Raw genomic sequence first — 27,499 nt, forward strand, 5'->3', positions numbered from 1 at the left:
GCGTGCCCATCTCTCAAAAGCGCTGACAATAGCTGCTAAAACCCTAAAAATAGATTACAATAATCACAACATATACTGGGATATTACGGGAGGGTAAATCTTTATCTGTTTTGGGGTTATATCTGATCAATAAACTCCGATATGTCGACGTGGGCTCCGACACCGTAAGGTTTCGACCAGAGGTTGCTGAGCACCTCGAAGATCTTGGCATCGACTTCCGTCGTCCCTTCACAACTGTCTGGAGGTGGCGGTGTATCTTTCTGCATAATGCACCGGACTGTATTAGTCCGCGCTCTGAAGTACAAGAATACAGTCTGTTTTTGTATTACGTACACTTTCCTCTGCCGAGAATTTTAGTGGCACCCGTCCATAATATCATACATATTCATCCCATTACGAACTATATTTTGGTGCCTCATGATTCAGTTTACATAATTTACTTACTGCGTTGTGAGAATTTGAACTCAACAATTGTCATGTCGATCAAAGTTTTGTTAGTTATTTTTCACAATCAGAAAAGACACATGCTTAATTTGAAAATTAACTAACTCGACTTAGATTTTAATAACATGATAAACAACCGCAACTTGTTAGGGCACCGCTATATTTCACATTCTACATACTTTATCACGCCCATTTTGATTTACTCGACCTGTGGTCTATTTACGCAATGTTGACCCCCTAACATCACGTCCATGTGCTAGAAGGACAGCACAGGTCTATATACAGTTTTTAATAGTATTGTTTAACTTCCTAACAATAGTTCAAGCTGAACAAATATTGTCATTTGAATAATAAAGACAGCCTTCCCTGTGTGCCAGATGCATATGAATGGTGAACGTGTTTTCTTCGTCATACATAAGATAGATAGCGTTATCTCGATCTATGTCTAATCTCGACATAGCGATGACAGTTCTTACAGCTGTTACGTATATATCTAAGTACCATGGTCTTAGCGTTCACAGCAACCGGACAACCTCGGACCATTCCGGTAAGCTCGGAAAAACACCCAAGGTGGATTATTGAAAATACCCGATGAGTTCCGATTAGTGTCCACAGGTGTGCTAGTTCTCAATCATTATACGGCTTGTTCACCGCACGTATGAAGTAATTCAGGAGAATAAAGGAATTTTTATATAGAAGGTAATCGGTAAATAAATTCGTACCTTGTCCACCATTCAATGCCCATGGAGATATTCATTGAAGAATCTGGCCTGTCAGGAATCTCGCTGTTTCCACGCGGATAGCACGGGTTGAAGACCGTTCTCCAAAACATGGCACAATTTCCTGTTAAAGCCAATTGTACAAACCTCTGCAAAACTGTCAAAATAAATTACATATTACTTTCCTTCCATGTCATTCATTGTAATATTCAAAGACTTCGGAGTACATATTTCAGGAGTTGTGAATTATCATTTCTATGATTTCTGGACTTCTGAGTCTTTATTTAAGGGAGTCTGAGTTAATATTCCAAGTTATTCCAATATTCCGAGCTGCTGTCTATAAGGACTTTCCTGTTAATATTTATGGACTTCTGAGTTCACATTTAAGGATTTTCGAGTTTATATATAAGGACTTCCGAGTTCACATTTAAGGATTTTCGAGTTTATATTTAAGGACTTCCGAGTTCACATTTAAGGATTTTCGAGTTTATTTATAAGGACTTCCGAGTTCACATTTAAAGATTTTCGAGTTTATATTCAAGGACTTCCGAGTTCACATTTAAGGATTTTCGAGTTTATATATAAGTACTTCCGAGTTCACATTTAAAGATTTTCGAGTTTATATTCAAGGACTTCCGAGTTCACATTTAAAGATTTTCGAGTTTATATTCAAGGACTTCCGAGTTCACATTTAAAGATTTTCGAGTTTATATATAAGGACTTCCGAGTTCACATTTAAAGATTTTCGAGTTTATATTCAAGGACTTCCGAGTTCATATTTAAGGATTTTCGAGTTGATATATAAGGACTTCCGAGTTCACATTTAAGGATTTTCGAGTTTATATATAAGGACTTCCGAGTTCACATTTAAGGATTTTCGAGTTTATATTTAAGGACTTCCGAGCTATGTTACCAGTTTGTTTTCAAAGAAAACTCTAATCATTTAAATGGAGCCAGTTGCTAAATAAATTGTCTGTGGAGTTTGCTGATTTTTGTTTGGTGAAATACTAGGACCTGTTAGCTGGTTATGCCTGCTACAACATCCAGTTATTAAGGTCTACGTATATACTTACAGGGCTGGACCTGCGGGTCGACTTCCCCATTAACCGTACACAGCCCTCCATTCTCAAGATGTAGTTGGTGCAGTTCCTCCTGGTTCGAACATTGTTGGGTGTTGGAAGAGATACATGAACCATACTGCTGCAGTGTGCTATATTGAATAACATCGGTATTATTCAGAAATATATTTATCTTAAATCCAAAAATTAAAAATTGGTTTTGCAAAATTTCGATAACAGCTTGATAATAGAATCAAGTAATGCCGAAAGCTTCAATCACATATTTAATCACTGTTTTAAACCTACGGCGCAAATGCCACAAGCGCCGCCTGAGCTGCGGCTACAGACGTACCGCAAACGTACTAAAATTTGCGTTTTCAAATATTCGCTCATTACCAAAGTATAACATGTATAATGAAATATAGCAATAATGATTTAGCGTAATCATATATTTTCTATAACGTAGTATATAGAAAGTGTAATTAGTACAATCTTAATTAGGATTAATGATGTTAGTGCGAAAGGCAGTAAAATAACAGTACCACTGAAATATGTACATTTACAGTAACGAATGGTCAAGCTTTGTAGGCAATCATCAAATTTTGTTAGGTTTGTCAGAAAAGACCGCCTCTGTCGCTTTCGTGTCAGTCATTTATAACGTTTATATAAGTAGAACAAAAACAGGATGGTAAAATTATGAACATACATGTATTACTGACATTTTCTGTCTAATGGGTCCAAAACAGTCGGTTTTCTGTTCACATATAACTGGACATTCATAAAATAAGATAATTTCGTAATTTATCCAGTTGACCTTTGGATCGACGGTAACATGTGAAGCGCAAACAGTGTTTGAATACTTGGTGCGTTTTCTTTTCAAAGTAAAATTAAATGTGCAATGGCGCATTCAGATACCAGATACTAGAATACATTTTAATACAAAGGGTGGTTGTTAAGCGTCCATCCGTTCGAAATGTTTATGCTATTAATTCCTTATCTCTATGGTACAAAGTAATGAAGAGATAAGTAAAAACAGAAGAAAAATCAGAGAGATTTCATCGTTTGGAAGAATGGACAGACCTACATGAATTCAATTGGCTATTGCACGTTAAGACGTTTAATACCCTAATACTGGAAAGTGGGATGCGATATCAAGAACTTTTGATCGAGAATATTGAACAAAAAAAAATTGAGAGAAAAAGCCAATCCCTGTATTTTCTGTCATTTGTAAGAAATTTGCTTCTGTCAGATAGATGAATGTGTATTCCCTCTCTGTGGCAGGTGTTGCTGCATTTCCTTTGGCAATGAAATAAACATATCGACTGTATCACTCTAGACATGTTAACCTCAGTACATACCTACACCAAACATTGAGGAACACTTCTAAACCATCTCTCGTGAGATATCCACTACTAAATAGTCTTTCACGTTCCTCTGGAGTCGGAGGCCTTATTTGCAGACAATACAGCCACTGAATGGCATTGTAGGAATTACACACGGATGCCTGCGCAGATCCGTGTCCAACTGATTATAAGAAAATATTGAATTTTATTATCAAACCGAGGTATCATGACAATGATGAAATTAAGAACTGATCTTTTGACAGCATAACATTTATTCCAGAAATATAAGAAACGTATTCGAATCTTCTTTGAAAACAGAATGTAATATACTAAAATTAGTAAATGTAAAAGAATTAAATAAAACTGGTAAACCTATTCCTTTTTCAGAAAATGGACAAAGAAATTAAATGGTTGAAACTGGAACGTTATTTTGTAAAAAAAAAAAAATTGATATGCACGTTGTTTATGATTAGCTGACAATAGTATGCTGGATATTGAATGTTGACTGTTGAATATTTATGTATAATCATGTCGTTATATTCCCTTATGGACCGATCCAATCGGAATACCTCGTCATTTTCACCGAAACTAGAAGACGGAGGCGACTTTTAACTTTTTATCACAAAACTCTGAAAACCTACAGTTTTACTGATTGTAAAGCCATCATGCGGAGTATGTAATCAAGAGGAGGCAATACAGTTTGTTGTGCCATTCACAATTCATGACGTCACGTCATTGCTTATATCTTGACGTCACAATTGATTTCTATGTGGCACAGCCAATGAAAATCTCTGTAGATATATCACTCTGGTGACATTTGGTTTGTTTTTGTTTAACGTCCTATTAACAGCCAGGGTCATTTAAGGACGTGCCAGGTTTTGGAGGTGGAGGAAAGCCGGAGTACCCGGAGAAAAACCACCGGCCTACGGTCAGTACCTGGCAACTGCCCCACGTAGGTTTCGAACTCACAACCGAGAAGTGGAGGGCTAGTGTTAAAGTGTCGGGACACCTTAACCACTCGGCCACCGCTTGTATTGCCATTTGGTTGAGGTACGCTTGTATAACTGATTGCTGCTACATGTTTTATGAACTTTGACTTTAAATTTGTATTCAAAGATATCAAATAGTATTGTCTGCTATGATTTGGAGGGGGATATTCTGCTCCAACTGCATTAGCTCGCGTTGTTGAAGTCATTGGCCATCATTTGCCACATAATCATACTAGTAAGCAAAAAAATTAACCCAACATAAAATGTGTAATATTTGTTGGAGGTTATTTGAGTTATCTTCTATTCGATAACGGATCTCACAAGGGCCTAAGCAGTTCGCCTGTTTATAGTATAGACCTGTAATAGCTGGTTAATACATAGACCAGAACATTCGAAACATCAACTTGAGCATAACATTTGCATACATAGAAATAGTGATACGTCTTAAATAATGCTCTTACTTCTAGAAAATGTCTCTGTTTTGAGCGTGATTTAGGGGACACAAATATCATAGTGAAGCTGGGTCACATCAGACCCTAAATAAAATATGTTAATAATGAAACTCTAAACTACATTCGCTGTTATTTAGTGTAATATATATTAACAACAGATGATGTTTCTTGAAATCAATGTCGAGAAAATACTTACCATTTATCAAAAGTACAAAACCGAGGATGGCCAGTGAATAAAGCTGGATTTTGTCCTGTCGGTTTGATAACAGCCCGGTTTGATTGTAAACGTGTATACAGTGCCCCTAATACAGACAGCGGGTGTTTAAAAGGTCATGATAATGACATAACAATTCATAATGTAGATCTAGGCGAGAAAATAAATAAATGGTTTTATCTATCTATACATATATCGTGAGTTCAAGGGCTGCACAGGGCCCGTGTCATGATATACAGTGTAAAGTCAAACACATATCTGCTGTCTCCTTAGTACTTCCGCGGCTGTATTGACTATTAAGTTTTTTTAAAAGCTATTAATTATGTTACAAATATTTACCAAATCAAAGACTTATCCTGTCGTCTGCCCATCTGCATAAGAAAATATTGCACTGGATTATATTTCCTGCCTTATTACTATTTCTCTCCGCTAGTCCGCGCTCATGAGACTGAGTGGTATTTTCGTTGCGAAGCCTAGCGGAGAGTAAAATCAAAGTACTGGAAGTACTGTAGCGCTAAAACTCTTGTGCAATTTTATCAGTTGACAATATTTTACACGCTTTTTTCTGTTGGAATTGTATCACAAACAGGATTTCCTTTCTTTTTGAGCAAGTCGATATGCAGTTCTTCAATTCGTTCATTACCGTAATTTGACAGATAACACGTTTGGACCTGACCAAACTTACATGTCAATTGTATTCATTTTAGTTAGCCAAAAGCCGTTTGAAAGTGTTAACACAGTTGTTTCATTGAATATGGTTGATGTTAACTTATTCAAATGAACGAACAAGTCAAATGTAACTAAACTATATATGAAATTTGAGATTGAGCGATAATGGCTGTCTGTCGGCCATGTTGTTTTCAGATTGTCCCAAAATGCAATACGAGGGACCAAGGGCAACCGATATATCAAATTTGAGAAAGATCCCTTCAGTTCTTTCTGAGAAATAGCGATAACAAACTTCAATTGTCAAAATCCGAGATGGCTGCCTGTCGGCCATGTTGTTTTCTGACTGGTCCCAAAATGAAATATGCATAACTAGGGACCAAGGGCAACCTACGAATCATTCGTGATTCACAGCCCGATTTCCGTCTGAGTTGAATATTAGTTCAATACTTTTTAATGGTGTTGAAATAATTATTAAGACATAAATTGAAGTATTAAAGACACTTGAATAAACTGTATATTATTCAATAATCAACACAAAGGTTGCTGTATTGAAATCATTTAAATTTTAAGAATATCTTATTTTGATATACATATGGTACACCATAACTTTTTTACACGTTTTATATTTCCAACATCCTCATTATGCAAATTCCACATGAACTTGTATAATACAAAATAAGAATGAAAAATAATGATTCAATATATTATCCATGGTTATACATATTACATAATATGCAAGAAATAGTGAGTGCATGGCACAGTAGAATGGTGATTTGCAGTTTAATGTGGGTTTTTTATATTAATTATACAAAGGCAATGCAACTACCAGTTTGTATTATAACTTTACCTTGATAAGTAAGATTATGAAATATATATGATTTACTACTTAGATTCAATTTCTGTATGAAATATTTATTTAATTTGTGTTGCTATTATAGCGTGTGTTATATAGATTTACTGGGCAATACGACTTTCAACATATTTCAACTATACAAATTACTCCATCCTACTCTTTTAGTCACCTAATACATTCACAGTTATGGAAGTAATTTCTACCATATATGAAGATTAATTTCTCAGACCAATAAGTTGACATATCTGTGTATCTCTAACCGGCTAGTGTATAGAAAGATTTCCTGAGGCTATACCTGAACTGTCCAGGTAATCAAAAGGTGTCACACCTGTATCAGCAGGGGTGAGGAGAGGAGGGGAGGGGGTGTTGACCTATATACCTCCATTTTTCACCTGCGAGATATACCCAGAATTTCTTAAGACTGTCTTTATAATAACTTTAACTAGATGTAAATCATCTTTGACTGAAGGTTTAAAGATACAGTATAATTTATCGTTTTGTATCGGATTAGAAAACTCTACTGAGCTAGATCTAGTTACACTTCTTTTGCATTAAAACATATGTACTTGTGCAATTAATATAATAATTAGAATAAGACCATCACATGTTAGATGGCTATAAAAAAATCAAAATTTACACGGTGCAGATATGATTAAAAGTTGTTACATTCAAATTTAAATATATAAAGTCAATTTCGGATCAATATTAAAACGATTTCCGGTGAAGATAGACGACAGAGTTTTTACAAGAATTTATTAAATATATCTGTGTTTCTTTTATACTCAGAACATTTAAAACATACAGTTATTACAGTCACAATATGTATATAAGTATATATACGTCTCTGTCTTTTTTTATAAAAATTCATGTTTATAAGTTTCGTTTGATAAAAAAGAGAGATTTTGCCAATTTTTGTGAGAGAGAATGGCTGCAGTTCTATCCCAACATTCTTAAATCAATTGAAATATACTGTTTCTTAGCAAATATTTCTAGGTTGCAAATAACACAATTTCACATCAGGTAAAGTTGTTTATGGGAGAATTCACCTGTGACCCAATTTGGCGACAGTCGGAGTGTTTCACGGTTGGCTGACTCTGGTAATTAACCCCTATCTTTAGCCTACTGTACTACAGCTTAGCCTTACTGTTGTTTGTGTTAAAAGACCATTTACATTCCGAGCAAATATGAATTAAAACATCTATAAACACACATCCGAATATTATTATTCTCTTTATTTCCTCCAAAATGAAGATTTTATTAAAATATAGATAGATATAATTACAATAAATATATTTATATATAAAAAAAATATATCCGGTATCGGGAATTGAATCGGGGGGGGGGCATCTAAACAGCAAATCCAGTGACATTTTTTCAACCCTATAAATTCCTTCTATGGTGCAACGTAACAGAAGTAACATGTGATGAACTTTTAGTATGTATCATGGCAGACCATGGGACTTACTGTTGACATGTATAACTTGTTAAGCTGTTTGTAAATAATATTGGATCAAGGAGAGCATTTCAATCAATAAAATTGCTCTTATATCATACTTTTAAGACATTTGATCATGGTAAGAAGGACCCTTTTTAGACAAATTATTAAACTGGCGAGATTGGGTCATTTGTATTTCAAGGTCAAAACAAAATAAGTATTTATAAATACTTAAGCGTCAAATCTGGTCAAACAAATGCTCCTACCCTGTGCTATAGACACCTGTGAGCATGACATCTGGGATATTTTTCAGGTTTGGTTATTTGTGTGACTTAGAATTATTCCATGCTACAGCTTACCTCAAAGTAACTCTATAGAAAAAAACTGTTAGCAACTACAGCAACTTATTGGTAATTTTAAGAAAGTACATCTCCAAACATTTTGGTATTTTTAGATATTTATTCGTGTTTGAAATTCAACATCATTCTCCTATATAGATAACCCTTAAATATCAAAGAGGTCGAGTAGTTGTATCACCTTTCTGACGTCAACAATCGCAACATTTCGGGGGAAGTTTCCGGCAATGCTCGAAGATTTCCAAATTTAAAATGCACTGATAATGATAATTTAAACGAATGCAAGAACCGAACTGAATTATCTAAATTATCCCAACAATGAAGGGTAGACGGTATAAAAGACGAGTTTGTAAGAGAGAGCCTGAATCGCGGAATTATATAGTCATTCATGTTACGTAGAGCATAGTTGTGATATTTCTCCAATTAAAGGTGGTAAAAGGGTATTTAGATAATCAGGAGTTACTTATAGGAACCATGGAACCAAAGGATTTTCCATAGACAATAATGTTAACGTTTACCACTGTCCTGCTTAAATGGAGTTTTAAACACTGGTCCACTAGCCATAATTTTGAAGAATGTCATCACGGAAACCTGTAAATAGAATGATTAAAATTCTACCAATTTGAACTTTTTTTATATGGGGGCCACCATCTTGTATTGAATTCAGCACCTAAATTTACAACAAAATACACACTTAATGGACTATTGTTGCGTTGTAGTATGGACATCTCAACACACCCTACAGATTACATGTGTAGTACAGACATCTCAACACACCCTACAGATTACATTGTAGTATGGACATCTCAACACACCCTACAGATTACATTGTAGTATGGACATCTCAACACAACCAACAGATTACATGTGTAGTATAGACATCTCAACACACCCAACAGATTACATTGTAGTATAGACATCTCAACACACCCTACAGATTACATTGTAGTACAGACATCTCAACACACCCTACAGATTACATTGTAGTACAGACATCTCAACACACCCTACAGATTACATTGTAGTATGGACATCTCAACACACCCTACAGATTACATTGTAGTACAGACATCTCAACACACCCTACAGATTACATGTGTAGTACGGACATCTCAACACACCCTACAGATTACATGTGTAGTATGGACATCTCAACACACCCTACAGATTACATTGTAGTATGGACATCTCAACACACCCTACAGATTACATTGTAGTATGGACATCTCAACACACCCTACAGATTACATTGTAGTACAGACATCTCAACACACCCTACAGATTACATTGTAGTATGGACATCTCAACACACCCTACAGATTACATTGTAGTATGGACATCTCAACACACCCTACAGATTACATTGTAGTATGGACATCTCAACACACCCTACAGATTACATGTGTAGTATGGACATCTCAACACACCCTACAGATTACATGTGTAGTACAGACATCTCAACACACCCTACAGATTACATTGTAGTATGGACATCTCAACACACCCTACAGATTACATTGTAGTACAGACATCTCAACACACCCTACAGATTACATTGTAGTACAGACATCTCAACACACCCTACAGATTACATTGTAGTACAGACATCTCAACACACCCTACAGATTACATGTGTAGTATGGACATCTCAACACACCCTACAGATTACATGTGTAGTACAGACATCTCAACACACCCTACAGATTACATTGTAGTACAGACATCTCAACACACCCTACATATTACATTGTAGTATAGACATCTCAACACACCCTACAGATTACATTGTAGTATGGACATCTCAACACACCCTACAGATTACATTGTAGTATGGACATCTCAACACACCCTACAGATTACATTGTAGTATAGACATCTCAACACACCCTACAGATTACATTGTAGTATGGACATCTCAACACACCCTACAGATTACATTGTAGTATAGACATCTCAACACACCCTACAGATTACATTGTAGTATAGACATCTCAACACACCCTACAGATTACATTGTAGTATAGACATCTCAACACACCCTACAGATTACATTGTAGTATGGACATCTCAACACACCCTACAGATTACATTGTAGTACAGACATCTCAACACACCCTACAGATTACATTGTAGTATGGACATCTCAACACACCCTACAGATTACATTGTAGTATAGGACATCTCAACACACCCTACAGATTACATTGTAGTATGGACATCTCAACACACCCTACAGATTACATTGTAGTATGGACATCTCAACACACCCTACAGATTACATTGTAGTATAGACATCTCAACACACCCTACAGATTACATTGTAGTACAGACATCTCAACACACCCTACAGATTACATTGTAGTATGGACATCTCAACACACCCTACAGATTACATTGTAGTATGGACATCTCAACACACCCTACAGATTACATTGTAGTATGGACATCTCAACACACCCTACAGATTACATTGTAGTACAGACATCTCAACACACCCTACAGATTACATTGTAGTATAGACATCTCAACACACCCTACAGATTACATTGTAGTATAGACATCTCAACACACCCTACAGATTACATTGTAGTATAGACATCTCAACACACCCTACAGATTACATTGTAGTATAGACATCTCAACACACCCTACAGATTACATTGTAGTATGGACATCTCAACACACCCTACAGATTACATTGTAGTACAGACATCTCAACACACCCTACAGATTACATTGTAGTATGGACATCTCAACACACCCTACAGATTACATTGTAGTATGGACATCTCAACACACCCTACAGATTACATTGTAGTATAGACATCTCAACACACCCTACAGATTACATTGTAGTACAGACATCTCAACACACCCTACAGATTACATTGTAGTATGGACATCTCAACACACCCTACAGATTACATTGTAGTATGGACATCTCAACACACCCTACAGATTACATTGTAGTATGGACATCTCAACACACCCTACAGATTACATTGTAGTACAGACATCTCAACACACCCTACAGATTACATTGTAGTATAGACATCTCAACACACCCTACAGATTACATTGTAGTACAGACATCTCAACACACCCTACAGATTACATTGTAGTATGGACATCTCAACACACCCTACAGATTACATTGTAGTACAGACATCTCAACACACCCTACAGATTACATTGTAGTATGGACATCTCAACACACCCTACAGATTACATTGTAGTACAGACATCTCAACACACCCTACAGATTACATTGTAGTATAGACATCTCAACACACCCTACAGATTACATTGTAGTATAGACATCTCAACACACCCTACAGATTACATTGTAGTACAGACATCTCAACACACCCTACAGATTACATTGTAGTATAGACATCTCAACACACCCTACAGATTACATTGTAGTACAGACATCTCAACACACCCTACAGATTACATTGTAGTATAGACATCTCAACACACCCTACAGATTACATTGTAGTATAGACATCTCAACACACCCTACAGATTACATTGTAGTATAGACATCTCAACACACCCTACAGATTACATTGTAGTATGGACATCTCAACACACCCTACAGATTACATTGTAGTATAGACATCTCAACACACCCTACAGATTACATTGTAGTATAGACATCTCAACACACCCTACAGATTACATTGTAGTATGGACATCTCAACACACCCTACAGATTACATTGTAGTATGGACATCTCAACACACCCTACAGATTACATTGTAGTATAGACATCTCAACACACCCTACAGATTACATTGTAGTATGGACATCTCAACACACCCTACAGATTACATTGTAGTATAGACATCTCAACACACCCTACAGATTACATTGTAGTATGGACATCTCAACACACCCTACAGATTACATTGTAGTATGGACATCTCAACACACCCTACAGATTACATTGTAGTACAGACATCTCAACACACCCTACAGATTACATTGTAGTATGGACATCTCAACACACCCTACAGATTACATTGTAGTATAGACATCTCAACACACCCTACAGATTACATTGTAGTACAGACATCTCAACACACCCTACAGATTACATTGTAGTACAGACATCTCAACACACCCTACAGATTACATTGTAGTACAGACATCTCAACACACCCTACAGATTACATTGTAGTATGGACATCTCAACACACCCTACAGATTACATTGTAGTACAGACATCTCAACACACTCCTACAGATTACATTGTAGTACAGACATCTCAACACACCCTACAGATTACATTGTAGTACAGACATCTCAACACACCCTACAGATAACATGTGTAGTATGGACATCTCAACACACCCTACAGATCACGTGATTTCTTCTCCGAATTTTGGGTTAGAAACCTTAGAACCGGATACAAAATCTTCATTTATACTCCAATTGATTAACAAATTAGTTTATAGCCAAATTGGAATAATTTCCGATATATATAAGATGTTTTTTCTTCTCACTGTTCAGAAAGTGTAATTTATTGAGTAAACAAATTAACAATTTTAATAATTTTAGTAATTTTGCGAAATTTGAATTTTGTTATGCAATGCATTGACATGTACACCTGTCTCTAATTGATACACGCTGTTTCCATACTATCAAGTGGAGGATTTTTTTTATTGCTTTTGGACAGAATTATGATTTTTTTTACTGATTTGTGGAGGTTGTTTAAAACTTACTTACTGACAACCGTCGAAACATATAATCACGTGTAATTATTGTACTGTGAATCTATACTTTATACCGGTACGTGTTACGTAATACATACATCGCCTACATCACCTGACTCCCCAATACACCTGCTTGTAAACTCGTGATCATATCGGGTCGATGTCTTACATTGATATAGGCGTGGTCAATATATCACAGGGGGGTATGTTAACACCATGTACATATCATCAGGGACTTGGCACATATTTCCAGCACATGGTCCATACCTGTTTCTGATGTTTTATCGGCATTTAAAAAATATTATATTGGTCGATTTCCAGTTTATCGGCCAATATCATATATGTAAAAAGCCGATAAAACGCCAGAAATGTTCAGACTACCGGGTCAGTAATTTGTACCAAGTCCCTGTGCCCAGATGTAGTCTCGTTCAAACGGACTAATGTCGGTACGCAATAAATAAATAGATCAAGAAATATGTTGAAAAAAACCGATTGTGCAATCTGATAAAAATCATTTCTCAATTTCCGTTCATGTTAGTTTATTACAGACGAAAGTTACATAAGATTTTAACTTTGCGTAGGTCGAAATTGCATGCGATTTCTACCGCGAAGTGTCGTCCGTAGGTCTTTTTTTAAAACAAATAATTACTCTCGATGATAAAAAACATTGTAATGTGCCAATAGTATGAGATTATCGTGCCCCCCCCCCCCCCCCCCCCCCCCCCCCCCCCCACTCCCCCCCAAATCTGAAATCTCAAATGATATTTACCATCCTATTTGACAAAAATCGTACTTCAAACTCACACCTTGATTAATTGGTTTGCTAAGAACATTTGGTTGAGGTCTTACAGTGTTGGCCTCGTTAAATATTCTACCTTTAACACATGGTTCAATTTATCTCATTTAATTAAAAAAATAATAATAAAAAGTCCCATCTCCTGCAGGGACTTGACACAGATTTCTAGCCCATGTTCCATGTACGTGTATTATAATATCACGTATACAGAGTGTGGGATTGGGATTGACGCCAAGTTTCTGTACCATCACTGTCCTCAAACAGTAGCTGTGCGGGCTATCTCATTTCATCTTTTATAGAGATAAAATCAACTTCTCTGTCCGTAGTACCTAAAGGACGGTATACGATTTATCTCCCTTAGCTCATTCGTGAACCAAACTTCGCAAAAAAAACAAAAAAAAACTCGTTTTATGTTGCTGGGGTCAGTATTTGATCTTGATGATATGTAACATCTGCATTTCTGCATCTGAGATAATAAAATTGTGGAGCATGTCTAATTTGACCTTTCAAATCTTGAAATTAGACCACAAGCACACATCACGATGATATGTCTTAGTGCATATGATATACCCGGGTATACCATAGTGCCCTCGAACACTACACTACTAATCACAAATACTTTCGGTCATTTCCGTCAAGGCTCGGAATCTATCGCAACATCTCGGGGGGGGAGGGGGGGGGGGGGGGGGGGGGGGGATTTCCTATCAAACCGAGCTTTGACGGAATTGGTTGAGATATTTCGATTGTTGATTTTGTTAAACAACACATTTTATCTGTGTACTTTATTGACTTCTTGTAGCGAGTTGTTAATTTCATGCATTCCACTCGTTTGATGAAGGGTACCGGAATCGGCCGAAGTTAGCCGAAAGGCATTCCACTGACGCGCCTCCCATTGTGGAATGTGTTATCCGACTGGTACGCGTAATCTGATTGGAGACGCATGCCATGGTAGGTATTTTCTGATTGGATACTTTTCTTGTGGTCCGTGTAATATAATTACTCTATTGTGGTAGGTGTATTTTGACTGGATATACTCCTATTGTGTAAATTTAAACTTTATTTATTTTACAACAATTGCGAAACAAGTTATATTAACTTATATCAATCACCAAATTGGCCTGGATGGACGCGCGCGAGGGGTCTTACTGTGGGAGGAAACCGGAGCACCCGGGGAAAACCCACGTTGTCGGGCAGGTGACCCCATACCTTTTGACGACGGTAGCTTTGCTTTCATTGGTTGATTTCTGGTGCGGAATGTGGGTGTAAGGAAGAGAAATGGAGAATGAATATAGACAGAGTAAGATAACTTTTGAGATGTCTTATCTTTTTGTTTGTTTTGCAACAACATTCGTTGTTTTGTGAGACCATAACATATCTTACCATTCCAGGTCAGGTCATCAGCTAGTTAAAAAAAAACTGGACATTATCGGAATTGGCCGATGTGTTGAGAGATTAATCACTATTTGACAATCTGGTGATTTTCTTTTGCCCTACACGTGCTCCGTGTTGCTTAGAGACATCATTGAGCTAATAGCCTACTTAGGCGAAACAATTGGCTGAAAAAGGTTTGGATGACCCATTGAGTTTGACACCACTAACCTACATTTTATCTATTGGCATCTTAAACGTCAATAACTCTTCCATGTATTTGTTAATTGGTTAATCACGCATATTCTCAGTCACGTGACTCAATAGTATCCGAAAAGAATTAGAGCATCTAACTCTGTCAGGCAATGACTGTTACTATAAAAGTTTGTGTTCTTCATCAATCGCAATTATTTGTTGAAGTGGGTATTCCCAATCTAACACATCATAATTTACTTGTTGGAATCCACTCAAATAACCAATTACCGTATATCCGAGATTATTCTTGGCTGTAAGTCATTGTCGATAATGACCGCAGTTACAACGGATTGGTGCGCCTCCTACGGCAGAAATCAACATCAGATGCAACCGAAACCGAGGCTCGTTATAGATCAATTGGCTGACATATTGTCATATTGGACAGTAGGTATAATGAACCGTGCACAATTTTCTGAAGCATTGTCAACTTAAAACCATGTTTGGAAAATTGTATATGCATTGACAATTTGATCTAAAGTTTCTTTTGCTTGGAATATTATTATGTTGAATTAAATCACGCGAAGTTTAAATTTGACAAATAACATGTTGCTCAAGAATATCAACCATTTAGTGGTGTGACGTAATTTTCACGAAGCTGGTTCGGGTTTAGAGGAAATCGCTTATTAGGCTGGATTTAATTACGATTTAACTGGGAGTCTATGTCCAGCGAGTGCGTCTGTCGGTCAGTCCTCTCTCTCTCTCTGTCTATACCCGCACGTGCAATGGCGTGTCGATGGTTAGTAGAGAACGGTACAATTAATCTTTTGTATGTAATAGAGTATGTATGATACAATGACTGATGAGTAGTGTATTGGACCATCTTATGTGATAACAGAGAATCTAATAGGTACAGGAACCTCGATAGGTACAGGACACCTCAATAGGTACAGGAACCTCAATAGGTACAGGAACCTCGATAGGTACAGGAACCTTAATAGGTACAAGGACCTCAATAGATACAGGAACCTCAATAGGTACAGGAACCTCGATAGGTACAGAAACCTCGATAGGTACAGGGACCTCGATAGGTACAGGAACCTCGATAGGTACAGGAACCTCGATAGGTATAGGAACCTCGATAGGTACAGGACTCTCGATAGGTACAGGAACCTCGATAGGTACTGGAACCTCAATAGGTACAGGAACATCGGTAGGTACAGGAACCTCGATAGGTACAGGACCCTCGATAGGTACAGGAACCTCGATAGGTACTGGAACCTCAATAGGTACAGGAACCTCGATAGGTACAGAAACCTCAATAGGTACAGGAACATCAGTAGGTACAGGAACCTCGATAGGTACAGGAACCTCGATAGGTACAGGACCCTCGATAGGTACAGGAACCTCGATAGGTACTGGAACCTCAATAGGTACAGGAACCTCGATAGGTACAGAAACCTCAATAGGTACAGGAACCTCGATAGGTACAGGAACATCGGTAGGTACAGGAACCTCGATAGGTACAGGAACATCGGTAGGTACAGGAACCTCGATAGGTACAGGAACCTCGATAGGTACAGGAACCTCGATAGGTACAGGAATCTCGATAGGTACAGGAATCTCAATAGGTACAGGAACCTCAATAGGTACAGGCACCTCAATAGGTACAGGAACCTCGATAGGTACAGGAACCTCGATAGGTACAGGAACCTCAATAGGTACAGGAACCTCGATAGGTACAGGCACCTCAATAGGTACAGGAACCTCGATAGGTACAGGAACCTCAATAGGTACAGGGACCTCAATAGGTACAGGAACCTCGATAGGTACAGGAGCCTCAATAGATACAGGAACCTCAATAGGTAGAGAAACCTCGATAGGTACAGGAACCTCGATAGGTACAGGCACCTCAATAGGTACAGGAACCTCGATAGGTACAGGAACCTCAATAGGTACAGGCACCTCAATAGGTACAGGAACCTCGATAGGTAGAGAAACCTCGATAGGTACAGGAACCTCAATAGGTACAGGAACCTCAATAGGTACAGGGACCTCAATAGGTACAGGAACCTCGATAGGTACAGGAACCTCAATAGATACAGGGACCTCAATAGGTACAGGAACCTCGATAGGTACAGGAGCCTCAATAGATACAGGAACCTCAATAGGTACAGGAACCTCAATAGGTACAGGAACCTCGATAGGTACAGGAACCTCAATAGGTACAGGAACCTCGATAGGTACAGGCACCTCGATAGGTACAGGAACCTCAATAGGTACAGGAACCTCGATAGGTAGAGAAACCTCGATAGGTACAGGGACCTCGATAGGTACAGACACCTCAATAGGTACAGGAACCTCGATAGGTAGAGAAACCTCGATAGGTACAGGAACCTCAATAGGTACAGGAACCTCAATAGGTACAGGGACCTCAATAGGTACAGGAACCTCGATAGGTACAGGAACCTCAATAGATACAGGGACCTCAATAGGTACAGGAACCTCGATAGGTACAGGAGCCTCAATAGATACAGGAACCTCAATAGGTACAGGAACCTCAATAGGTACAGGAACCTCGATAGGTACAGGAACCTCAATAGGTACAGGAACCTCGATAGGTACAGGCACCTCGATAGGTACAGGAACCTCAATAGGTACAGGAACCTCGATAGGTAGAGAAACCTCGATAGGTACAGGGACCTCGATAGGTACAGACACCTCAATAGGTACAGGAACCTCGATAGGTAGAGAAACCTCGATAGGTACAGGAACCGCAATAGGTACAGGAACCTTGATAGGTACAGGCACCTCGTTATGTACAGGGACCTCGATATGTACAAGGACCTCAATAGATACAGGAACCTCAATAGGTACAGGAACCTCAATAGGTACAGGAACCTCAATAGGTACAGGCACCTCGATAGGTACAGGAACCTCGATAGGTACAGGAACCTCGATAGGTACAGGAACCTCAATAGGTACAGGAACCTCAATAGGTACAGGAACCTCAATAGGTACAGGAACCTCAATAGGTAGAGAAACCTCAATAGGTACAGGAACCTCGATAGGTACAGACACCTCAATAGGTACAGGAACCTCGATAGGTACAGGAACCTCGATAGGTACAGAAACCTCGATAGGTACAGGAATCTCGATAGGTACAGGAATCTCAATAGGTACAGGAACCTCAATAGGTACAGGCACCTCAATAGGTACAGGCACCTCAATAGGTACAGGAACCTCGATAGGTACAGGAACCTCGATAGGTACAGGAACCTCGATAGGTACAGGAACCTCAATAGGTACAGGAACCTCGATAGGTACAGGCACCTCAATAGGTACAGGAACCTCGATAGGTACAGGAACCTCAATAGGTACAGGGACCTCAATAGGTACAGGAACCTCGATAGGTACAGGAGCCTCAATAGATACAGGAACCTCAATAGGTAGAGAAACCTCGATAGGTACAGGAACCTCGATAGGTACAGGCACCTCAATAGGTACAGGAACCTCGATAGGTACAGGAACCTCAATAGGTACAGGCACCTCAATAGGTACAGGAACCTCGATAGGTAGAGAAACCTCGATAGGTACAGGAACCTCGATAGGTACAGGCACCTCAATAGGTACAGGAACCTCGATAGGTACAGGAACCTCGATAGATACAGGGACCTCAATAGGTACAGGAACCTCGATAGGTACAGGAACCTCGATAGGTACAGGAACCTCGATAGGTACAGGAACCTCAATAGATACAGGAACCTCAATAGGTACAGGAACCTCGATAGGTACAGGAACCTCAATAGGTACAGGAACCTCGATAGGTACAGGCACCTCGATAGGTACAGGAACCTCAATAGGTACAGGAACCTCGATAGGTAGAGAAACCTCGATAGGTACAGGGACCTCGATAGGTACAGACACCTCAATAGGTACAGGAACCTCGATAGGTAGAGAAACCTCGATAGGTACAGGAACCGCAATAGGTACAGGGACCTCAATAGGTACAGGAACCTCGATAGGTACAGGAACCTCGATAGGTACAGGAGCCTCAATAGGTAGAGAAACCTCGATAGGTACAGACACCTCAATAGGTACAGGAACCTCGATAGGTACAGGAACCTCGATAGATACAGAAACCTCAATAGGTACAGGAACCTCGATAGGTACAGGAACCTCAATAGGTACAGGAACCTCGATAGGTACAGGCACCTCGATAGGTACAGGAACCTCAATAGGTACAGGAACCTCGATAGGTAGAGAAACCTCGATAGGTACAGGGACCCTCGATAGGTACAGACACCTCAATAGGTACAGGAACCTCGATAGGTAAGAAACCTCGATAGGTACGGAACCGCAATAGGTAAAGGAACCTTTGATAGGTACAGGCACCTCGTTATGTACAGGGACCTCGATATGTAAAGGATAGGTAAGGACTCGATAGTACAGAACCTCAATAGGTACAGGACCCGATAGGTACGGAACCTCGATAGTACAGAAACCTCGATAGGTACAGAATCTCGTAGTACAGGAATCTCAATAGTACAGGAACCTCAATGTACAGGCACCTCATGGTACAGGCACCTCAATAGTACAGGACCTCGATAGGTACAGGAACCTCGATAGGTACAGGAACCTCATAGGTACAGGAACTCAAAGTACGAACTCGATGGTACAGGCACTCAATAGGTACAGGAACCTCGATAGGTACAGACCTCATAGGTACAGGGCCTCAATAGGTACAGGAACCGCGATAGGTACAGAGCCTCAATAGATACAGGAACCTCAATAGGTAGAGAAACCCTCGATAGGTACAGGACCCTCGATAGGTAGGCAGGCACCTCAATAGGTACAGGAACCTCGATAGGTACAGGAACCTCAATAGGTACAGGCACCTCAATAGGTACAGGAACCTCGATAGGTAGAGAAACCTCGATAGGTAACAGGAACCTCGATAGGTACAGGAACCTCAATAGTACAGGAACCTCGATAGGTACAGGAACCTCGATAGATACAGGGACCTCAATAGGTACAGGAACCTCGATAGGTACAGGAACCTCGATAGGTACAGGAACCTCGATAGGTACAGGAACCTCAATAGGTACAGGAACCTCAATAGGTACAGGAACCTCGATAGGTACAGGAACCTCAATAGGTACAGGAACCTCGATAGGTACAGGCACCTCGATAGGTACAGGAACCTCAATAGGTACAGGAACCTCGATAGGTAGAGAAACCTCGATAGGTACAGGGACCTCGATAGGTACAGACACCTCAATAGGTACAGGAACCTCGATAGTAGAGAAACCTCGATAGGTACAGGAACCCAATAGGTCAGGACCTCAATAGTACAGGAACCTCATAGGTACAGAACCTCGATAGGTACGGACCCAATAGTAGAGAAACCTCGATAGGTACAGAACCTCATAGGTACAGACCTCATAGGTACAGGAACCTCATAGTACAGAACCTCAATAGGTACAGGAACCTCGATAGGTACAGGAACCTCAATAGGTACAGGAACCTCATAGGTACAGGACCCAAGGTAGAACCCATGGTACGGACTCGATAGGGAGAACTGATAGGTACAGGGACTGATAGGTACAACCTAAAGACGGACTCAGTCTTTGGACCAATTCGGACCTAGGTCGTGTACAGGACTCAAGTAAGGACCTCAATAGTACAGACTAATATCGGAACCCAATAGGACGGAACAATGTACAGGCCTCGATGGCGGAACTCTAGGAAGGAACCTCGATAGGTAAGGAACCTCAATAGGTACGAATCAATGGCAGACCCAATAGTACAGAACCCAAAGTAGAGAACTCAGGTACAACCCAAGGTACAGAACCCAAGGTACAGGAACCGTAGGTACAGACCTGATGTAGAAACTAAGGTCAGGATTCATGTCAGACTAATGGTACGGACTCATAGGTCAGGCCCTCATAGTACAGCACCTCAATAGGTACAGGAACCTCGATAGGTACAGGAACCTCGATAGGTACAGAACCTCGATGGGTTTACAGGAACCTCAATAGGTACAGACCTCGATAGGTACAGGCACCTCAATAGGTACAGGAACCTCGATAGGTACAGGAACCTCAATAGGTACAGGGACCTCAATAGGTACAGAACCTCGATAGGTACAGAGCCTCAATAGATACAGGAACTCAAGTAAGAAACCTCGATAGGTACAGGAACCTCGATAGGTCAGGCACCTCTGTACAGGAACCTCGATAGGTACAGGAACCTCAATAGTACAGGCACCTCAATAGGTACAGGAACCTCGATAGGTAGAGACCTCGATAGGTACAGGAACCTCGATAGGTACAGGAACCTCAATAGGTACAGGAACCTCGATAGGTACAGGAACCTCGATAGATACAGGGACCTCAATAGGTACAGGAACCTCGATAGGTACAGGAACCTCGATAGGTACAGGAACCTCGATAGGTACAGGAACCTCAATAGATACAGGAACCTCAATAGGTACAGGAACCTCGATAGGTACAGGAACCTCAATAGGTACAGGAACCTCGATAGGTACAGGCACCTCGATAGGTACAGGAACCTCAATAGGTACAGGAACCTCGATAGGTAGAGAAACCTCGATAGGTACAGGGACCTCGATAGGTACAGACACCTCAATAGGTACAGGAACCTCGATAGGTAGAGAAACCTCGATAGGTACAGGAACCGCAATAGGTACAGGGACCTCAATAGGTACAGGAACCTCGATAGGTACAGGAACCTCGATAGGTACAGGAGCCTCAATAGGTAGAGAAACCTCGATAGGTACAGACACCTCAATAGGTACAGGAACCTCGATAGGTACAGGAACCTCGATAGATACAGAAACCTCAATAGATACAGGAACCTCGATAGGTACAGGAACCTCAATAGATACAGGGACCTCAATAGGTACAGGAACCTCGATAGGTACAGGAACCTCGATAGATACAGGAACCTCGATAGGTACAGGAACCTGAATAGGTACAGGAACCTGAATAGATACAGGAACCTTGATAGGTACAGGAACCTCGATGTCTTGTCCACAATTAGTTATTCTAAAATTGTTAACGATTAATTTTCAGGTTTATAAGAAAATGGTAAATCATTGAAAACAGAAAAGTAATTGAACTCATGGGAATCGTGTCTGGCAACTGTGTTAAATTATCCCGGTTTTCTGTTCATATTTTTCTGTGGTTTGATCGCATGGTTATTTGGTGCTCCAAACATTTACTGATATAAACATACAGTAATTTTGATGGTTACGTGGTTTTGATGGTGGTCGGTTAGAGCAATCTCACCATCGGCTTGGATATAACGAATGCATAGCGCGGTTCAAATAGGATTTCAATCCAAATACATCTTTATGATAATAATTGTTATTTTCGTTCTGTGTCAAATTGACATTCACCATTAACAATGTTATGAAGAAGGCTTTTATAATAAGTAAATAACTTAAGACTCGATCGGTTTGGCTTCTTGTACAATGGAACATTTCACGTGATGTCACAGGATGTGGATTAAGACGAAAAATACTTATGTAGAGATAAAGTTACGCTCAACTCTGTGTTTTAATTTAACATTTCCCTAACGCAACTACAAATTTGTTTCCTTTACTCATAGAAAGCATATGAGTGTCAATAAGATAAAATATAGTTAATTCATAAAGGTCATTACGCGAAAAAACACGTAATTACGGAAATTTAGCCGTTCATTTGCGTTATAACGCAGAGAAGGCGTAATAACGCGAAAACACACATAATAACGCGATAAAACACGAAATAACGCAAATCGAAACACGTAATTACGCGAAAAAGGCACGTGGTATTCTGTCGATGGATGAGATTAACCGAAACATAAATGTGTACTTCCGGTTGGGATTTAGCAAACAAAGAAATATTATCAATACTAGCTTATTCAGAAAGAGTTGTTATTGGCATTTTCAGAAGAATATATGTAGATGTTCATCAAAAATCATAAAATGAACTTCTAATATGTGCGAATAACCCCTAAGTTAGACCGTTTGATATTGGACTCTGTCAAGAATAGCTTCCGTATACATAACCAAGTCTACAAATGATAATGCATGTGTTTATCATTTTATTTGCTGTTTATCAGCATGAGACTATTTTGCAATAACAAACACACGTGAGATTTTGATTTAATGTTATTCATAATCGAAAAAGTTGATAATATTTGATTTATCAAAACCTCAACAACTGAAGCACTATTTTCTATTTTTCTAGTTTTCTTCTAACTGAAGCACTAGCTTCTGAGTATAACTCATCCGACAGTCCAAAATTAATTCTAAAATTGAAAAGAAAAATGGCCTCGTTGATAATCATAAATCAAACAATTCATTTTGAAATATTCTGGGTGTCAATGGATATTTGTATCGAACAAATGACAAGCGTTTTAGATATGGTTAATGAAGAAATCTCTTTTCTTTCTTAGTGTTTTGATTTGCGTTATTCTGTGATTTTTTTCGCATTATTACGTGTTCTGATTTGCGTTATTCTGTGATTTTTTTCGCGCTATTACTTGTTTTTGTTTTGCGTCATTACCCCACTTTTCTGCGTTATTATGCGAATGAGCGGCTTTATTTCCGTAATAACGTGTTTTTTAGCGTTATAACGTGTATCAATTAACTGTATTTTATCTTATAGACACTAATAGGCTGTCGCAGATTACAACTTTATGCAAGAACTCTATAAACTTCGTCAACCAAATCATGACAAACAAGAGTAGATATATATATCAATTTAAACGTGATGTACAATATATCGGTCATTATCTCTCAGAGTGATTTACGGTCGCCGCTACACCATTTATTACACGATGCTCCTCTGTGCTTATCCGTGGAATTTGAAGGCTGGCATTGGACATATTCTTTACATTGACTTGCTTGCGTTGCCTGCCTCTGCTGAATCATTTTCCGGCTGAAGTGGTTTCAATCACAGAATTTGAAAAGTACTCCTCACATTGGACTCAATTAATATAACTATGGGCTGGTGAACTTATAGAATTCATTATTACCAAAAACGACCCGGCCTGTAAACCTGTCCCGTCTTTATTTTGGACCATTTCGATTGTCCTGTGTCAAAGGTGCGAGGATGAGTTAATGTTCCCCAGTCGTCACCAAGGTATCAAAACCTCAAACCCTTAGCTACTATCACTGACGAGTCCTAGAAGGACGAAACAGCTGTATGATGTCCCTGACATCACTGACGAGTATTAGAAGGACATAACAGCTGTATGATGTCCCTAACATCACTGAAGAGTCCTAGAAGTGCATAACACATGTATGATGCCCCTGACATCACCGACGAGTCCTAGAAGTGCATAACACATGTATGATGCCCCTGACATCACCGACGAGTCCTAGAAGTGCCTAACACATGTATGATGTCCCTAACATCACTGATGAGTCCTAGAAGTGCCTAACACATGTATGATGCCCCTGACATCACTGACGAGTCCTAGAAAGACATATCAGCTATATGATGTCCCTAACATCACTGACGTGTCCTAGAAGGACACACTAACTGTATGGTGTCCCTGACATCACTGACGAGTCCTGGAAGGAGTAACAGCTATATGATGTCCCTGACATCACTGACGCGTTCTAGAAGGACATAACAACTGTATGGTGTCCCTGACATCACTGACGAGTCCTGGAAGGACATAACAGCTGTATGGTGTCCCTGACATCACTGACGCGTTCTAGAAGGACATAACAACTGTATGGTGTCCCTGACATCACTGACGAGTCCTGGAAGGAGTACCAGCTATATGATGTCCCTGACATCACTGACGAGTCCTAGAAGGACATAACAGCTATATGATGCCCCTAACATCGCTGACGTGTCCTAGAAGGACATACTAACTGTATGGTGTCCCTGACATCACTGACGCGTCCTAGAAGGACATAACAGCTATATGATGTCCCTGACATCACCGACGAGTCCTGGAAGGAGTAACAGCTATATGATGTCAACTGTATGATTCAGTTTGATTCGTGTTTGGCTCTTCTGTATCTAACTCTTTTACATAGAAAATTGCGAATATCTTTTGGGTTGTTTGCAAATTACATTCTCTAACAGCTATGTGTCTATGTATGTATACTAAGTTACTTATAAAAGTATGTTTCTATTTCTTAACTGATACAACCTATTAAATTTCCAGATATTACAACTTTAAAAAAAATGTTTTGCTATAATATATTAGTGTAACTGTTTGTGAGGAAAGAGTATGTATCCTTGTTACTGATAATTAGCGTACCCAATGAGACTTCTGTAAACAGGAATGTATAATGCAGATCTCTAATATACGACCCTGGTGTAAACAGCATGTTCGATTTTAACCAGGACCATATAGATATAATTAATATGCCTCGATGAAATATCTTGTTCCGTTTTCTTATTCTGATTGCGGTTTAAATATTTTCAAATTTCACCGTGATTCAAGTCTTCTAATGAAGCAAATCAATTGGTAAGCGTCGACACTTTCGGCAAATTAGGAAATGTTTGATTCCAAATTTAGAAACGAATATATCACGGCCGTTCTGGATGGCATGCGACGGGCCTCCCGATGTTATTCAGTGATGTAGACACCAACTACTACATGTAGACCCCACCCCCTCAAAATTACCCTGGCTGTTCATGGGGCGATAAACTCAGCCAAAAAAAAGCAAACAGTTTTGCCACAGTAAGTCTTCTTTTTTTTATAATTCTTATATCCCTATTTGCATGAGCTGAGGCTATTTACAGGTCTTTTTCAAGTCGAATGAGATAATAACCCCAGTACTTTTAATATTTTCGTACGTGGAATGTCTTCCATAGCCGCTGAAATGAATGGCATAACTCATTTTATTGCATTTTTGCCAGTGTAATATAGAAATTTATCAAACTTATAAAACTTATACTTATAAGATTTTGCAGTGGAAATATAAGTTTTCCGTTTTTGACCAATCAGAGCGGACCTTTGTATTCACCTCGTTGAAACTTGCCGATTTTTCCAATCGAAGCGGGGGATAGATAAATTGGTTATTTTGTTGTATTTCTGAAATTTTTGCACGAGTAAAAATATCGAAATATTCTGTCATACAAGTAAAATATATGTTATATTAAGCGGGAAACCATTCAATATCCTGTATGTACTAGATTATATTATGATTATTTCTTTGTTGTCTTTTGTATTATAAATGTAATAAAACAAAGTATGAAAACCACGCTAGTTTTCAATACAATATAAAATCTGGCCGTATTATTAAAACTAAAAAAAAAGTTTCCTGACTAGACCCGTCCGTTTATGAATTTGGCAGGTGTTCAGGCAGATATAGTCCGTAATGAAATAAAAATCCGTTATCAAACATGCATATTTTGTATTCAGATCTATCATATCAATTTCTCATTAAAGAAAATGGTTGAGGAAAGAAAACCTAGACATACTTCCTTCTGGAAACAACGGGATAGGTGTGTCGGATAGCTGTCTGGTAGTGCCATCAGAAATAAACGTTAATATCACCAAGATAATAAACATATACAATTTTCATAGAAATATTAAAATCACAATTTGGATGGGACTCTGAGAATTTTCTGCGTTTGATCAGGTGTTTTCTGTAAAGAAGGAGGTGAAATCCGGAGAGAAATTCCGATTTTACCAACATAATTGACCTTAGCGGAGCGAACGGAAGCAGAAAATTGTTGTCGGTGTCAGTCTATGCGCCATATGTTTGAGCTATTTGCAAACGTATAATTTGTGAAGGCGAGAGCGATAAAGCCACGCGTATCTCCAAGTGTTCATTAATTACAGGTTTAACTTGACCACCACACGTCAAAGGTGTGAATACAATGGATAACTTACCTGGACCGGTCAT

The 27,499-nt window shown here is 39.0% G+C and overlaps 1 protein-coding gene across 1 annotated transcript; it reads right to left on the reverse strand.

Annotated features, from left to right (window-relative positions):
• LOC117332206 lies at window positions 1–27,499 on the reverse strand. The gene is made up of 5 exons (XM_033891090.1): window positions 27,487–27,499; window positions 3,580–3,745; window positions 2,237–2,373; window positions 1,167–1,320; window positions 1–294 (listed from the first exon to the last, which is right to left on the reverse strand). The coding sequence occupies exons 1-5, from the start codon at window positions 27,497–27,499 to the stop codon at window positions 117–119; spliced, it is 648 nt and encodes a 215-aa protein (XP_033746981.1). The 3' UTR covers window positions 1–116.

This window comes from Pecten maximus, chromosome 8 (genome assembly GCF_902652985.1).
Source record: "Pecten maximus chromosome 8, xPecMax1.1, whole genome shotgun sequence".
Lineage (NCBI taxonomy): Eukaryota > Metazoa > Mollusca > Bivalvia > Pectinida > Pectinidae > Pecten > Pecten maximus.